The 15,193-nt window shown below is 62.5% G+C and overlaps 2 protein-coding genes across 2 annotated transcripts in view; both read right to left on the bottom strand.

The window, feature by feature from the left end:
* LOC103673846 (cytochrome b-245 light chain) overlaps positions 1-6,362 on the bottom strand; it is an 8,738-nt gene extending 2,376 nt beyond the window's left edge. Inside the window, exons 1-4 of the mRNA XM_040633189.1 lie at positions 6,204-6,362; positions 1,141-1,210; positions 512-586; positions 225-308 (exon numbers count right to left, since the gene is read on the bottom strand). Coding sequence (XP_040489123.1) covers positions 225-308; positions 512-586; positions 1,141-1,210; positions 6,204-6,261 — 287 coding nt within the window. The 5' untranslated portion in view covers positions 6,262-6,362. The remainder of the gene's footprint in view (positions 1-224; positions 309-511; positions 587-1,140; positions 1,211-6,203) is intronic.
* Positions 6,363-7,535: 1,173 nt separating this feature from the next.
* Positions 7,536-15,193, bottom strand: part of MVD (mevalonate diphosphate decarboxylase) — an 8,071-nt gene continuing 413 nt past the window's right edge. Inside the window, exons 2-10 of the mRNA XM_040633185.1 lie at positions 13,143-13,213; positions 12,565-12,679; positions 12,113-12,259; positions 11,244-11,443; positions 10,941-11,015; positions 10,525-10,743; positions 10,048-10,163; positions 8,837-8,945; positions 7,536-8,257 (exon numbers count right to left, since the gene is read on the bottom strand). Coding sequence (XP_040489119.1) covers positions 8,177-8,257; positions 8,837-8,945; positions 10,048-10,163; positions 10,525-10,743; positions 10,941-11,015; positions 11,244-11,443; positions 12,113-12,259; positions 12,565-12,679; positions 13,143-13,213 — 1,133 coding nt within the window. The 3' untranslated portion in view covers positions 7,536-8,176. The remainder of the gene's footprint in view (positions 8,258-8,836; positions 8,946-10,047; positions 10,164-10,524; positions 10,744-10,940; positions 11,016-11,243; positions 11,444-12,112; positions 12,260-12,564; positions 12,680-13,142; positions 13,214-15,193) is intronic.

Below are 15,193 nucleotides of genomic sequence, written 5' to 3'. Positions count from 1 at the left end.
CCCCCCCCCCCCCCGACAGCTCCTGGTTAAGTGCCTAGTGTTTGCGTGAACCATTACGCAGCATGGGGGGGGCGGGGGACAGAGCAGGTCTGGGGAAGCCCTGGTGCCAAGTCTGGAAGCGCATCTGGGCGGGGATGGGGCTGACTTGATCCAGGCAGTGGGGAGGGTTTAGGGCAGGGCCGACCTGATCCCTGCAGGGGAGGGCGGGGGGCAGGGGGGCTCACGCAAGGTGCAGGAAGGCCCGGACGTAGTAGTTCCTGGTCAGAGGCCCGAACACCTTCACCACTCTGGTCATGTACTTCTGTCCACTAGGCAGAGGGGGTGGGAAGAAGACAGACGGTATCCTACTTAGCAGCACCCCGCCCCCCGCGGCCCCGTCTTCTTCCCTCCCAGAGACCGAGGGGCCACAGCAGCTGGGCAGGTTCTGGCCTGTTCGCCCAGGAGGGTGTTTGCAGCCTCAGAAGGAGTGTCCTCCCTTGTGGGGTGGCCCCCAGAGCAGGGGGGGACTCACCATCTCTCCATGGTGGATCCCTTTCTCCTCTTCCCCCGGGGGTACTCCAGCAGGCAGACAAACACGCCTGCGCCGCTGAACATGCCGTTAAGGAACAGCCGGGCTCAGCCTGGGGGCCAGAGTGAGCCCCCTTTGTTGAGAAAACAGAGGGATGCAGCTGCCTCCCGGAGGTCATACAGCTGGGAGCCAGGCAGTTTCCAACAGGTCCAGCCATTCTGCTGCCCGCTGTCCCCCAAGGCCGGCCTTGGCTGGCCTGTCACAGCTGGGCCAGAGGGGCTCAGCCCACTCCCGGACAGATCCCAGGCTGGCCCAGGGGGACAGCTGATAGAGGGGGGCACGGAGGGGACCCCCAGAATTCCCAAGGCCTCAGTGCCAGCTCTCGGGGCTGCTGACACCCCTGGCCCAGTTGCAGACCGATGCCTGGCCTCAGGCCAGTTGCTCCCCTGCTCCCAGCCTTGGCTTCCCAAACTGAACCTGAGCCCTATCCTGCCTCTCCCCCCTCCCGCCCCCGCTGCGGGGCGTCCAAAGGGCCCAGGGAAACTGACGTGCCGTGCCCCCAGGGGCAGCCGCACCCCCACCCGGAGCCCAGCAGCACTGCCCCCGTCCTGGGGTCGACACTGGCAGGATACATGGAGTACGCGCCGAAGTACCACTTGGTGAACTGGCCGGCAGTGGCCACGATGCCACCCATGACGAGGACTGCGGACAGAGGAGAAGCAGGTTAGCAGGAGTCCCCAGCCCTCTCCATGTGCACCCCCCCCCCGCCCCGGCGAGCCCAGCAGTCGGCCACAGAGGCTCCAGAGGGACGACACGCTTGACCGGGCAGGGGACACAGGTGGGGGAGCCCTCGCAGCAGCACGTGAGCTGGGGGAGGGGCTGAGGGAGCAGCGCCCGGGGCGCCCAGGTGGGGCTGGTCTTCGCCCCTGCCTGGCTCCGACGCCTGGCCATTTTGAGTGTTCGCTTCCCGCATTTCGAGACGTCACTGATATTTGTGTTTCCACGGACGGACATCTCTCCCGGCCACACGGTGCTCCCGTTTGTCTCCCCTGGGCCCCAGCTCTCAGGTACGCGTACCCTGGCCTTTCCTGGGCTTGCGGTTGGTCCGTCCGCCGTTTCGAGCCCACGGGCGGCTGCCTCCCCGGGGCTGCTGGAGGCGCTTACGTCTGGAGCTTTTCTCCCCAGAAATTATGTTACAACTTCTCCGTAACATGAAATGTTCCATTGTAGCCATCTTAAAGTATAAAGTCCTAAGTCGGCCCACACTGCTGCGTGAACACCCCCAGAACTTGCAGCAACTTCTCCAGCTACAAGTCCGACACACAGGACACTGAGCGGGCGTGAGCTTGTGACTTTGGGAGGCGCTCCCCCACGCGCTCCCCCCCCACACCAAGACTCTCCTCGCCCCACGAGCCCCCCACCCCCACCCCCGTGTCCACCTCCTTCCATCAAGACCCTCCACGCGGTGTTCTGCTGTAGCAATCAACCACGAGTGACTGATCCGCCCTCCCGTCTTTGGGACCTTTTCCGGTTTTGCACGATTACGGAGCCAATACCGCTGGGTTTTTACTAGTTGCACCAACCCGAGAGCAAACTTCACGTCTGTTCCTGACCACTGATGGCAGCAGGCGATTTGCACTCACTGTTTCTCTCTAGCAGGTGTCTGTGTCGCTTTCCCTCCTCCTGCTAACGTGCTCGAGCTGAAGTTTCTCCTCCCGGACCACGTGTGGACTTCAGCTAACCTCAGCCTCACCCCCCAGGCTGCGCACTCCATGACGCATTAATTATTCACCATTGGTGCGTATTCCCCAAGGCCCCCTCCTTGCAGCCAGTCCTGTCCGCTGGACTCCGTGCCCCCGGCTGATGGGCGTCCTCCGGGGGTGCCCGCAGGAAGGCCTGGCAGCAGCCCTCCGAACAAGGCAGCCTGGGTCCTGAACTCAGCCTTCCTCTCTGCACCTAAGATTTTATTCCCTTGTCATCTGGTAGCTGCTCTGGAGAAGCCTGTAGTCCGTCTGATGCGAAGCCACTTTTCCCCTCTGGTAAATTTTAAGATTTTCTTGACTGGTCTGTAATTTCATTACCATGTGTCCAAAAAGGGTTTTGTTTTCCTTTATGCCTCCCAGCATTCACCCTACAGAGCTCTGAACCTCTGCATCTGCTGCTACCCACAGGGCGGGTCTCCCCCACCCCCCCACTGCCCACGGGGAGGGTCTCCCCCACGACCCCCACTGCCCACAGGGAGGGTCTCCCCCAGCACCCCCCCACTGCCCACGGGGAGGGTCTCCCCCACGACCCCCACTGTCCATGGGGCGGGTCTCCCCCACGACCCCCACTGCCCACCCCCCTACTGCCCACGGGGAGGGTCTCCCTCATGACCCCCACTGTCCACGGGGCGGGTCTCCCCCACGACCTCCCCACTGCCCACAGGGAGGGTCTCCCCCACTATCTCCCCACTGCCCACAGGGAGGGTCTCCCCCACGACCCCCCCACTGCCCACGGGGAGGGTCTCCCCCACGACCCCCACTGTCCATGGGGCGGGTCTCCCCCACCCCCCTACTGAGGGTCTCCCTCATGACCCCCACTGTCCACAGGGCGGGTCTCCCCCACGACCTCCCCACTGCCCACAGGGAGGGTCTCCCCCACTATCTCCCCACTGCCCACAGGGAGGGTCTCCCCCACGACCTCCCCACTGCCCACGGGGAGGGTCTCCCCCATGACCCCCACTGCCCATGGGGTGGGTCTCCCCCACCCCCCTACTGCCCACGGGGAGGGTCTCCCCCACCCACTGTCCACGGGGCAGGTTTCTCTCCACTGCTGCCCACAGGGAGGTCCCCCCACCACTGCACCCCTGCACACAGTTCAGCTTCTCTTTTAACCCCATCTCCGTGTCTGGGCTGCGTGCTGTAACGTTCCCTGAGCCCCATCTTCCGTTCCACGAATCCTCTCGTCTTCATAGCGCGTTCAATTCATCCATTAACCTTTAATGACTTTTCTTTCTTGACGTCCCGCATGAGTTCACTTTCTGCACCGTCCTGTTTTGCTGTATAATCCTCTGACCCTTTCACTCCTGGAGCAGTCTGGAACACACGGGTAGGCATCAATGCGTGCTCACATTCTCAGGTCTTCCAGACGGCTGGGCTGCTATGGCTCTGTCACGGTGTGAGGGGGCCCACCCCGGGCGGCGTGCTTCCTCCAACTGGGGGCGTGAGCGGGCGGCTGGCAGCGATCCTGTGCCCCAGGGAGCAAACGGCCTTGCAGACAACTTTTAACGTTTGCCTCTGCTGGGGGCTTGGGGGTTTCTGCAGGCCTGGGCCCAGTGCGTGGGGATCTCTTGGTCCGGCACAGGGTAGGGGACATTCGGCCTTTCCCCACACACAGCACAGGCCTGAGTTTCCACGGTTTTGCCTTGTCCGGGACTTCTTCAATCCAGCCCTGACTACAGGTCCCAAGCGTCCTTCGAGGGGACCATTTCCTACTCTGTTTCTTGTGCAGGTGGCCCTCTCCAGCCAGCGCCAGCCGTGCAGCCCAGATTCGCCTGTTTCCACACAGAGGCCCCCAAATCCCACCAGGTAAGAGCCTGGACCCCCTGGCGGTCCCTGTTCCCCAGCGCCCCTTCCTTCAGCCTGGATAAACCACCTTGAAACCTCACTCTGCTTTTCCTGCTAGCAGATTTCCTGCTGCTGGTGCTGAGCTCTGGTACATATTAACTTTTTCTGTTGGCTGGTCAGCATCTGGGGAGCTGGAAGAGGGGAGGGTGGTAGTCTGCGTTCAGCCAGCTCCTTGTGTCTGGGCGTGTGATTTCCCCATCCTGAGCCGCAGCGCTGCTGCCCGGCGACAGCAGGAGGGGGGCAAAGACACCACTGGCTCACCAGGAAGGCAGGAGGACTTCCCACCACCCACCAAATGCTGACAGAGCCCTACTATGTGCAGGACGCAGCAGGAACAAGGAAAGATGGGGCCTCTTGTGGGGCTTCTGGTCTCGTCAACGGGGGAACAGAAATAAACATGGGAACTAGAAGAGGGGGAATATGACAGAATGTCTGGGGCTACTTGGTGCCTGGTGCTCCCGAAAGGCTCCTCCAAGCAGGTGGCATCTTGAGCTCAGAAATGAATGGAGAAGCCAGCTCGCTGCACATGCTTCAGCTCAGCAAAGGCCCTGCGGTCTGCTTAGGAGATCCAGGAACAGAAAGGAAGCCGGTGCGCGAGTCCCGGAGAAGGCAGAGAGCTGGAGGCCTCGGGGTCTGGAGCAGCCAGAATCTGGTTTTGGTGTGTGTATTGGAAAACCACAGGAAGGCTTCCAGCAGCAGGTGACATGATCGGGTCAGATGGGGTTTCCCACAACAGAAAATGTGGGGTGTGACTGGCTAGGGTCTCACCAGGCCCGAGCTGTCCCTGGAGGCTGCAGTTTACACCCAGAAGAAAAGTCAGCACCAGAGCGGGGCCCCGGGGGACCTTCTGACAAGCGGTCTTATTTGATGATGGAGAAGGCTGAGCCCAGGCCCCCACTTCACTGTCTGCCCAGCGGATGTGAGAGAGATGTGGGCCCCACGGCACTGCAGGCAGCAGCGGAGGCCAGACCGGCCTGCACACAGTGGGCCTTCAACAAATGGGGCCCCGGGGCCCAGAACCCTCTACTTCCTGGGAGGCTGGTCTGCAGTGGACAGCCTGGGGACCGTGAGGAGCACCATGAGACCAGTCCACTGGGTTCTCAGCCACTCGAGATGCCCAAAGCAGGGGTGACCTGCCTGGACGTACAACACACGCTAGGCCCTGTGCTTTAAAACGTGATCTGACAGTGTAGGGCCGGGGAGATGTGCTCTGCCTCTGCTCTTCTCTCCCCAGGTGGCAGAAGGCTTCAGGGGGGTCCCAGCGGAATGCTGCTGGGCTGAGACCCCCTCGTCTGCATATTTTCCACTGGACACAGGACCTTCCTGGGAGGGGCAGGTCCCTGGAGGGGGAGCAGGCAGAGCCCTCCTCTTGACTCCGCTTTACCCCACCCAGTCCTGAGAGGTTCCTGCTTGTGAGTACGGAGCTGGGGAGCACACCCCACCACTCCCTGACCGGAGCTCTTGAGCATGGCTGGCAGGGTGACTGGGGGCCCTGCCACTCTTCCCCAGAAGCAGTCTCTCTGGGAGTAGAGCTGAACGGGGGTCACTCTGGGGGTTTCCAGCCACCTTATGAAATCCCAGATGCCCTTCTGTGCAACTGGGGGCTGGACCCCACTTGGAGAGCACCTGCCACTCAGGACCCAGGAAGAGAGGGAACTTCTCCCCACCGCTGGTCCAAAGCCCCCCTACTACGGGGCACCAGGGCCACCCAGGCGTCCACTAGCTGGGTTTACCCAACCACGGTGGGCAGTGACTCCCCGGAAACCACCAAGGACGAAACGCTTCTTCCCCTGCCTGCAACTTCCTCTCTCGGTGTAGAGGTCCGGGCGGGGGTGGGGTAGTGTAGAGGGGACAGCTGGGGGTGGGCAGGAGCCGGGGCGGGGGGGGGGTGGATGGTCTCTGAGAACCCCCTCCGCAGGCCAAGGTCCCTCACTGCCCGGCTGGCCGCAGCCCACCCCCACCCCGGGCCCGCCCCGCAGAGGCAGGTCCCCAGCCCCGCCTCGAGTCCTCACTTCCCCGCCCTCAGCCCGAGGTCTCGGCGCCCCCGCCTGCCCGGCCCGCAGCCCGAGGTCTCGGCGCGCACTCACTCAGGCCGGACGCCAGTGCCTGCTCGTTGGCCCACATGGCCCACTCGATCTGCCCCATGGTGGCGGAGGAGACCACGGCTCGGCGGAATCCCTGGGACACTGCGGCTTGCGCCGCCGCCGCCAGCCCCGCCCGAGGCCGGCCCCGCCCCCGCCCGCCCCGCCCCCAGCGGCCGGCCCCGCCCCGCCGAGGAGGCCGCGCGGCGCTCTCGGTGAAAGCCGGCCCCGAGCGTGGGGTGCCCTGCCCGCCCCAGGCCTCCCTCCCTGACGGGGTCCCCTGTAGGCCCAGCCAGCCCCCCTCCGGGCCCAGGCCCCGACCCACTTCCTCCTCCCGGCTCCTTCCGGGCGGGAGGGGGAGGCCACCGTCCGTCTCCCTGGCTTTGTGCCGGCCCTGCCGGGTCAGCTGCACTTTCCAAGCATCACCCGGGCTGCTTAGGACCAGCGTGACCCCCGGCGGGCTGGGCCACAGCGCGAGCACCTGCCGGAGAGCAGAGGCAGCCCAGGACGCTCACAGACCAGGGATCCCACAGGCGGCAACAGGGGCTTCTCCCAGAAGAGGTGTGGACAGGCTGGTTCCTCAGTTTTAAAGGCCTAGAACATTCACCAGGGCCACGCAGTGGATGCCCCCTAAGGGAGCAAGGCACCAGTACCGACCAGGTGGGACAGTGGCAAGCCGAGCCCCCACTTCCTCATCTCCCCGGGGCCTGGAGCAAGTACGGCCCAGGTCAAACTGCAGGCGACCGTCTGTTCACAGGACCAACTCCGGAGGACAGGATGTGCCAAGCTTCGGGGAAACCCAGAATGCAGGGGTGCGTTCCTTTGTCATCTCCCTCCACCCTCCCCTGCAGGGTCCTAGCCCAGCAGGTGTTTCAGCAGCAGCTGCCACAGCCCCAGCCCCAGCCCCTGGTGGGGGAGGGACGGGGTTTTGGCCCAGGTGTCCACCTCCTCCTGGAAACCTGCCCTGCATTGCACTGATGTTTGGGAAATGGGGAGGGGTGGCATTCCTGTGGTTTCAGAACCCAGAAACTTCTGGGCTGCGGGGAATCATGTCCTTAACAGCACTCCCACCAGAAAACCCACTTCCCACCTTCTTTCTTGGACAGGGACTTAAAGCCCGACCCAAACCACATCCTCACACCCATCAGAGCCTTAGTGATCATGTCAGCCACCAAACGTGGGTCATGGCCACATGTGGAACACCCACTGTGTGGCCAGCAGTTGACAAGCAAAGGGGACAGAAGGCAGCTTTTTTGGGTGCTCTGCCTATACCCTCCCGGCCTCTCAGCACAGCAGCCCCAGAGCGCTGGTGTCGGAACCACGAAAAAGCACGTCTGCCCCAGTCGGCACCCCTGGCTTTATTCCCAGCAGCCCACAGGGTTCCCGTGTAACACACCCACCCTGGTGCTGCTCTCCCACCTCCCTCTGGAGACACACCGGGGGTCCTTCTATAGAGAAGCATTCCATTTGTATGGCATGGCCTGAGTCTGGTGGAGGAACCACGGGGGGCTGTCTCAGGCTTCCAGCTTTGTGGGGGGTCCCTGAGGTCTGCAGTGGTGACCCGTCCTCCGGCTCTCAGCAGGGATGCCAGCTCCCCATCATGTCTGGCATGTCCGGCAGAGCCACTGTTTGGAGCAGTGGGAGAGGCCTCGGAGAATGAGTCCAGGGGGCCCTCTGAAGGGGTGCCCAGCAGCTCCACACCATCCAGCTCAGCGCCCAGCATCGGATCCCTAGTGTCATACCCGTTCTCCTCTCAGCAAAGCACCGGGTGCAGGTTGGGGTGAGGTGAGGCACTTGGGGGGGGCATTCCCAACAGCCTGGGTGGTGCACAGGGTCACTCATGTGGTCTGGCCTGGAGCCCGGTGTCTAGCCCTCAAGCCCCAACAAGCATCGACCCCCAGCCACCACCCCCAGCTCCCCAGTCCCAGCGAAGGGGCCCTTCTCCCAGCAGCGGCCGGGGCTCCCCTCGGGGAAGGCCGTCAAGCGGCTGGCTTCGGCAGGCCGTCCGGGCCCAGGAGGTGAGCATGAGGGTCATCCAGGGTCTGAGGCCCAGGCCCCACCTGTCAGACGGGATAACGGGAGAGGCAGGTAAGCGCAGGTCAGAGGCTAACCACCCACATGGTGACACCCTGACCCACACCGGGCATCCTGTCACTTGCCCTCCATCCCAGCCCTGGCGTGGACAGCATGTCCCAGGGGGAAGGTAGAGACCACGGGCCTGGGGGCTCAGGTCATCGGAATTAGACTCAGACCGACCTCAGTGAAATGCTAGCTCAGGCACTCAAACGGGGATGCTGACCTGCTCCTGTGGGGTGAGCCAGGAAAGTCCCCAGGACCCCCAGCACCTGTATGTCTCCCTAAATCTCCCCCCTCAGCATGGGGAACACCAGCCCACAACGCTGGGGGTCCTTAAACATCCACTTGGTGGGTAAGTGAGTGAATGGGACAAGCCACATTGTACTCAACGCCCTGAAAACCAAAAGGTAATGTCACTGTGTCTTCTGCTCCCACTCTCGGCAAGTCGGCTTCCCAGCCGGGACAGGTGGCAGCTGAAAGGAGCCCTTCCCCTGGAGGCAGGCGGGGTCTGAGCCCGCACAGCTGGATGCGCCCCCTCAGTCGGTGGGGCCGCTGGGCCTCACCTGGGTGGCAATGATGTACTTGACGCCGCCGGGGGTGGGGTCCACGTCCAGCGCCGCTCTGAGCTCATCTGAGAGTGGGGCAGGCCTGACGGGCAGCCCCTTCAGAAACCTGGGGAAGGACAGGCAGGAAGGTCCTGAGGCCACAGACGGGAGGTGTGTAGACAGCAGATGCAAGACAGGAAGCAGACTGGTGGCTGCTGCGGTGGGGAGGGGTCAGGTTTCTTCCGGGGAAATGCAGAAGCTCCGGAACCAGATGGGAGTGCTGCTCGCACAGGAGTGTGGGCACAGCCCGGGCCGCGCACTCCAAGGCTGTGGGAAGGGTGAGCGGTCCGTGGTGTGTATGTGACCTCACACACGAAGCTAAGCGCCAGTAGTGAGCGCCTGGCGGGGTCACCAGGATAGGGAGCTTTGGGTTTCCTCCTTTCACGCCTCACCAGCGGCTCCTGCTTGGCTCGGGGGGAACATAGCTGAAGAAGGAAGCACCTCATGGGGCGCCTGGGGGGTTCAGGCAGTTGAGCAACCGAATCTTGGTTTTGGTTCAGGCCAAGATCTCAGGGTCCTGGGATAGAGCCCCGTGTCGGGTGCCGTGGTCAGTGGGGACCCTGCTTCTCCCACTCTCTCTTTCTCAAATAAATACAGTCTTTGAAAAAAAGGAAGAAGTCAACACCTCCGTCCGAGTGGGACTCCATGGACACGTTCCCCAGAAGACGAAAGCCCGCAAACCACCCACAGGGTGACAAGAGCAATGAGTTCAGAGTCTCCCACAAGGGGGCCGTCCTTGGTCATGGCGTCTGTCCACCTGGTGAGGAAGTCAGCCTTCCAGCCCCCACCCACTACAGGTCAGTATTACCCCAACGACGGTGACACATAAGCCGACCCCACATACTCCCCGCACCCCTAGCAGGCAGGTGTCCCTGCACTGACACGACTGGAAGAGAGAAGTCCAAGCCCAGTTGTCCCCACAAGGCCATGGGCACCACCCCCAGGAGCCATTATGCTACATGCACCTGCACGTGTGGCCACCGGGCTGTGACACGTGATGGTCACAGGGAGTGCCCTTGGTGACACACTGCTTGGGGTCACTGCAGGAACTGAAATTCTCACGGGACCCCCATTTAGCACCGGGGCCTCAGGGGCCACCGTCCCGCATCTCAGCAAGAAACCCTGCTTCTCCCTCCACGTGTCCCAAACGTGGGGGACCCCTAACTCACTTGTCTCCATTCGACTCAGGGGGGAAGCAGTGCCTCACGGCAGCCACAAACTCAGGCACAGTGTCGTCCAGGGTAAAGACCACGGCGTTGGGGCCCGCGTCAAATGTGTAAGCCACCTGGAACCCCCACGGTCAGCGTGAGTATCTGGAGTGGCTGGCCCGGCTCGTGCCTCTCCTCTGCCGGGGAGACCCGGGGCTGCCCGCCGTCGAGCCGGGCCCTGGCGAGCCGCGTGGAGGGCAGCAGCGGTGCCTCCGCCTTCAAGTGCGGGCCACGCACCCACGCACCGGCCAAGAGACAGAGCGCCTGCAGACCGCGGGTAGGCAGGAGCCGCGAAGCCTCGTCTCGGGCCGGCCTGTGCTGGACCGCAGCCTGGCTTTTAGGCAACTCTGGGCCCAAGGGCTATTCTAGGGAACACCCCGCAAGTCTGGGGAGCTGGCAGGAGTGGCGTCAGCCCTCACCGGCCCCCACCCGCCTTGCCTTGGTCTGCCCATGGTGGGCGTTGAAGCGGTGCACCAGGTGGACAATGCGCCTGGACGTGTCGCTAAGGTACGAGATGGGCGGGAAGGTGTCCAGGCAGGTGGCGTGGAACTGGTTGCTGTCCTTCATGGTCAGCTGGCCGAAACCCTGGAAGTCCCGCTCCCAGACACAGCGGGTCATCTCCGCCATGCGCGCTGGCACCACCGACTCAGCCCGGAACTGCGAGGCACACTCCTGTGAGGTGCTGGCCGCTCCCCAGTCGGAGCCCTGGCTCTGCAGGGTGGCCAGCGGCTCCGCCGGGGGCTGAGCAGAGCAGACCAGCCTGGCTTTGAAGGATGCTGGTGGAGCTCGCAGTGTGCTGTCATGTGCAGGACGTGCCCTGGGCCACCGCTCACCCATCCCGGCGCCAGCCTTACCCTGAGCAGCGGGCTGGTCTCCACACTGGTCTGCATGCCCGCAGTGCTGCCCATCGGCTTCTTCTCCACGCTCACCTGCACCAAGAGAAATGGCCTGGACCCCACCCTGTGGCTCCCCGCCTGAAACACCCATCGCGTCCCATCCCTCCCCAACCACAGAGGTCGCCTCCCTGGGCAGAGACAGGGCAGGCCTGGGAACAGCAGCCCCTTCGCTGCGGGGAGTCACTCAATGCTTAGCCAGGTGCTTCCATCACCCAGGGAGCCCATGGGCCAGAGGGAGCTCCCCCACCCAGCCTCACTCACCACAAGTATGAGGACTCGGAGTTCGGGCCAGTGAGACTCTGGGGCCACCTGCCGGGCGATGCTGTCCTTCCCGTCGGCCCGCTCCCCCATCTGCCACTCCACGAAGCCACCGTACAGGCTCCGGCAGGCACTGCCTGAGCCCCGGCGAGCCACTTCCGAGAGGTCACTCTCAACCCCGTAGACCTGGGCCAGGGCATACGCTGCAGGCACAGGGCGAAGGGCACAGGGGGCTCAGGAGGGTGGGGTGGGCATGAAGGCTTCGAAAAGCCATGTGGAGCAGAGACCAGTGCAGAGAGGCCTGAAAGGTGGGCACAAACACTGCAGCTGGCAGTGCTGGGCATCAGGGCGCAGGGCTGGGTCTGGCCAACGGTCCGATGCCAGGGTACAGAGCCGGGGGCCCATGAGGCGAGCTCTCTGCCCCCCACACTGGGTGTCGTCCTGGCCTTGCCAGTCATCTAGGGTGGCTCAGCACACGGGCACACGAGCTGGCTGAGCAAGTAGGCGTCACCCCTGGGGTTCTGGCCAGGCCGCACACAGTCAGCCCACCGCCCGCCGCTGCGGTGCCCAGCTCTGCCCAGGTGCGGAGGGCCTACTGGAGAGCGAGCCAGCACAGAGGAAAGTAGAGCAGGGCTTTGGAAGGAGGGAGACCCGTTCCCAGTGAGCCCCTGGAACCTGCTGAGCCAAGAGACTGGCCCTGTCTCAGGCTTGAGCAAGTTCGAGGTGGGTTTCTGACACATACAGCCTGGAGGACCCTACACACAGAGCCCCGGGAAGATCTGAGCACTCGGGTCCCTGAAGGCTGCGTGCGCGGGAAGCGCCGCCTGCCGCAGCACAGCCCCGAGGGCCCTGGGGCTCCGGCGGGCACCCACCTAGGCAGGCATAACCTGCCGCTGAGGAGGCCAGGCCCGCGGCCGTGGGGAAGTTGTTCACCGACGCTATGTGAACCTTGTAGCTGAGGCTGAGGGGCAGTGGGTCCTCCTCCCCGGCGCTCCTCCGCTTCCGGGCCAGGCGGCGGACTGAACGGACAGGGGAGACGGTCGCTGGGCAGAGCAGCCTGAACCGCGCCTGGCAGCTCACCTGCCACGAGTCAGGAGGAGGCAGCGGCGCGGCTGAAGGAGGGCCTCTGCCCCAGCCCCAGCCCCACACCCCGCTCCGGCTGTGCTCACAGGCACCCCCTCTCCCGAGGGGCCAGGCTGCGGTGGGAAGTCGGGGGACCCAAGAGGCAGGGTACTCAGGCCCAACCCAGAGTGAGAAGGGACAGTGGCGTGAGGAACCAGCCTGGCCCCAGGGCTGCACGTGCCCCTCGCGGGACCCCACTCACTCTCCCTTAGGCAGGCCTGGAGGCGGGGCTGCCCCACGTCCTCCTCCCGGCCATTCAGCCAAATCCGGTCCTCGGTGAAATCCTTGCTAATGGCGGCTGTGGTGGTGGTTTTCAACTGGGATAAAAAACACAGGGCCACCTCAGGGGCGGGTGCTGGCCAAGCAGCCCCCTCCACTGGGGAGGGCCTTCCTAAGACGGCCCCTCATGGTCACCCGCTCAGGGGCGGAGATGGCCCTGCTGGAGAACAGGGCTCTTGAGGCCAAGGCAGGCCAGGCCGGGCAGTGAGGAAGGCCTCAAGCCATGCTCAGGCTTGGCGCCAGGCCTGGTCTCCAGCACGCAGGGTGCGTGCGACCATATTTTCGTGGCCCACAGCAGAGCCACTGGGCGTGGCTCCCGGAGGACGGGACGCGGACCTCCAGAGGAGAAGAGGGAGCAGGGGAGTGCATGTGAAGAGTGGCTCTAACGGGGGTGGTGGAACCGTCACCGGCTGGGAAGCCGTTGCTACCGACCGTTACATAAACGTTCAACAACATCTGGGTAACTCTCTGCTTTGGCATTCGGTGCTGGCCCGTACTAACCTGGTCCTGGTGCAAAGTGACACTCAGAGAGGAGTTGATGGGCAGGACCAGGTCCTCATCTCGCTTTCCCCCTGGAACAGACAACCCAAGGCAAAGCCAGTCAGTTTCCCAGCCCGGCAAACCAACACGCTGCTGTCCTCACTCCTCCCCACCAGTGCTCCCCAGTTACCCTCACTCCCATCCCACTTCTCCCCCACCTGCCAGGAGCCTGCTCTTTCACGGCTAAGCCCTCTTCCTGCTGTGCCCTCACCTTCAGGAAGTCCTCCTGGATTGCTCCCCGCTTCCCAGAGCAGAGCTGGAGGCCAGTCCATCCCCCTGCTTCATTGCTTCTGTTTTATCTTGTTTCATTCGTTCAACAAATTACCTTGGAGTGCCTTCCAGACCCTGAGCACTCTGCCGGTAAGGTTCTAGCCTCCCACACAGGAGGAGCCCTGGTTACTGAAACTCCTCCAAGCTCTCTGCTCATACGCCCTGGAGGCACGCAGGGCCACCCCCACTCCCTGCACGCTAGCGACAAGGAAACCTTCCAGGAGGTGAGCTCTCCGTACAGCACGCTGTCGGGTGCTGGGACATGGACAGTTCTAGGCGGGGATGATGACCACTGCCTGGCGGGTGATCCATGACAGCCTAGACACAGACCTGCACACACGTGCCCAGCTGATCTTTGATAAAAGTGTAGGAGCAATGCAGAGGAGAGGAGTGGCCTTTTCAGCAAACGCTGCCACAACAACGGGACATCCACAGGCCAGACACAGACTGCAACCCGCCTCTCACACCTTACACAGAAAACTCAAGATGGAGACTTAAATTCAAAACGTAAAACTATAAAACCTTTAGAAAAATACACGGGAGAAAATCTTTAGGTTGTAGGATCAGGCAAATGCGTCTGACTTGACACCGAAACCATGACCCATACCTGGAAAAACTGACACACTGGACTTCACCAAAACCTGAAAAACTTCAGCTCTTTGAAAGACCCTGTTAGGATGATGAAAAGACAAGCTACGGACTGGGAGAAAATATTGGCGAACCATACATCCAACAAAGGATTAGTATCTAGAATATATCTCAAACTCAAAACTCCATGGCGAGAAAGTACACGGTCCGAGCAGAACACGGATGTGAGACACAAGAAGACACCTCACCAAAGAGGACACGAGGGTTACAGGAAAGCACGAGAGCAGGTGTTGAGCATCCCTGGACCGAAACCCACAACCAGATGTCAACCCACTGATCAGAACGGCTCAAATAGAAACTAGTGACAACACCACAGGCTGAAGTCCTGGATCGTGCAGACATCGCTGGTGGGAACTCAAAGTGGTGCGGGAAGTTTAAATTTCTTTTATTTTTTTAAATATTTTATTTCTTTATTTGACAGCCAGAGAGCACAAGCCGGGGTGGGGGGGGGGAGGGCAGAGGGAGAGGGAGAAGCAGCGGCGCCTGGGTGGCTCGCTGGGCTCGGGGCATGATCCCCGGGGCCTGGGATTGAGCTCAGGGGGGAGCCTGCTTCTTCCCCCCTCCCCCCACTTGTGTGCGTTCTCTCAAATAAATAAATAAAATCTTTAAATAATAATAAAAAAACTAAAATACAACTACCCTATGACCCAGCAGAGGCATTCCTGGACATTCATCCCCACAGAAATGACAACTTGTGTTCAACCGAGCCCCCTTACACAAAGTTTTGCGGCCACTTTATTCACCATAAAGCTCAACCTGGACACAACTCAGCTGCTAAGGAGTGTGTGGGATGTCCCCAGCAGGGAAAGGACTCAGCACTAAAGAGGCCAGTAATGACGTGAGTAGCCGCCCCCACGAGTCCCCAGAACCACAGTGAGGAACAAGAGCCACTTCTCAAAGCTACATATGCAGTGATTCCACTGACAGCTGTTCTTCAGTTGAGAACATGTGAGAAATGGACAGCGGCCCCCACGTGGCCAGCTGCGGGAGACTGTGGGAGCCCAGCCCCGGGGTGGCCGTCCCCGCGGACACTGTCACCCCCCGTGCTGCCCCCGCGGGACTGGCCGTCCCCGCGGACACTGTCACCCCCCGTG

This window comes from Ursus maritimus, unplaced genomic scaffold, assembly GCF_017311325.1.
Source record: "Ursus maritimus isolate PB19 unplaced genomic scaffold, ASM1731132v1 scaffold_19, whole genome shotgun sequence".
In the NCBI taxonomy this organism is placed as follows: Eukaryota; Metazoa; Chordata; class Mammalia; order Carnivora; family Ursidae; genus Ursus; species Ursus maritimus.
The sequence above is the reverse complement of the archived record's forward strand: the minus strand, read 5'-3'. Positions and strand labels throughout refer to the sequence as shown.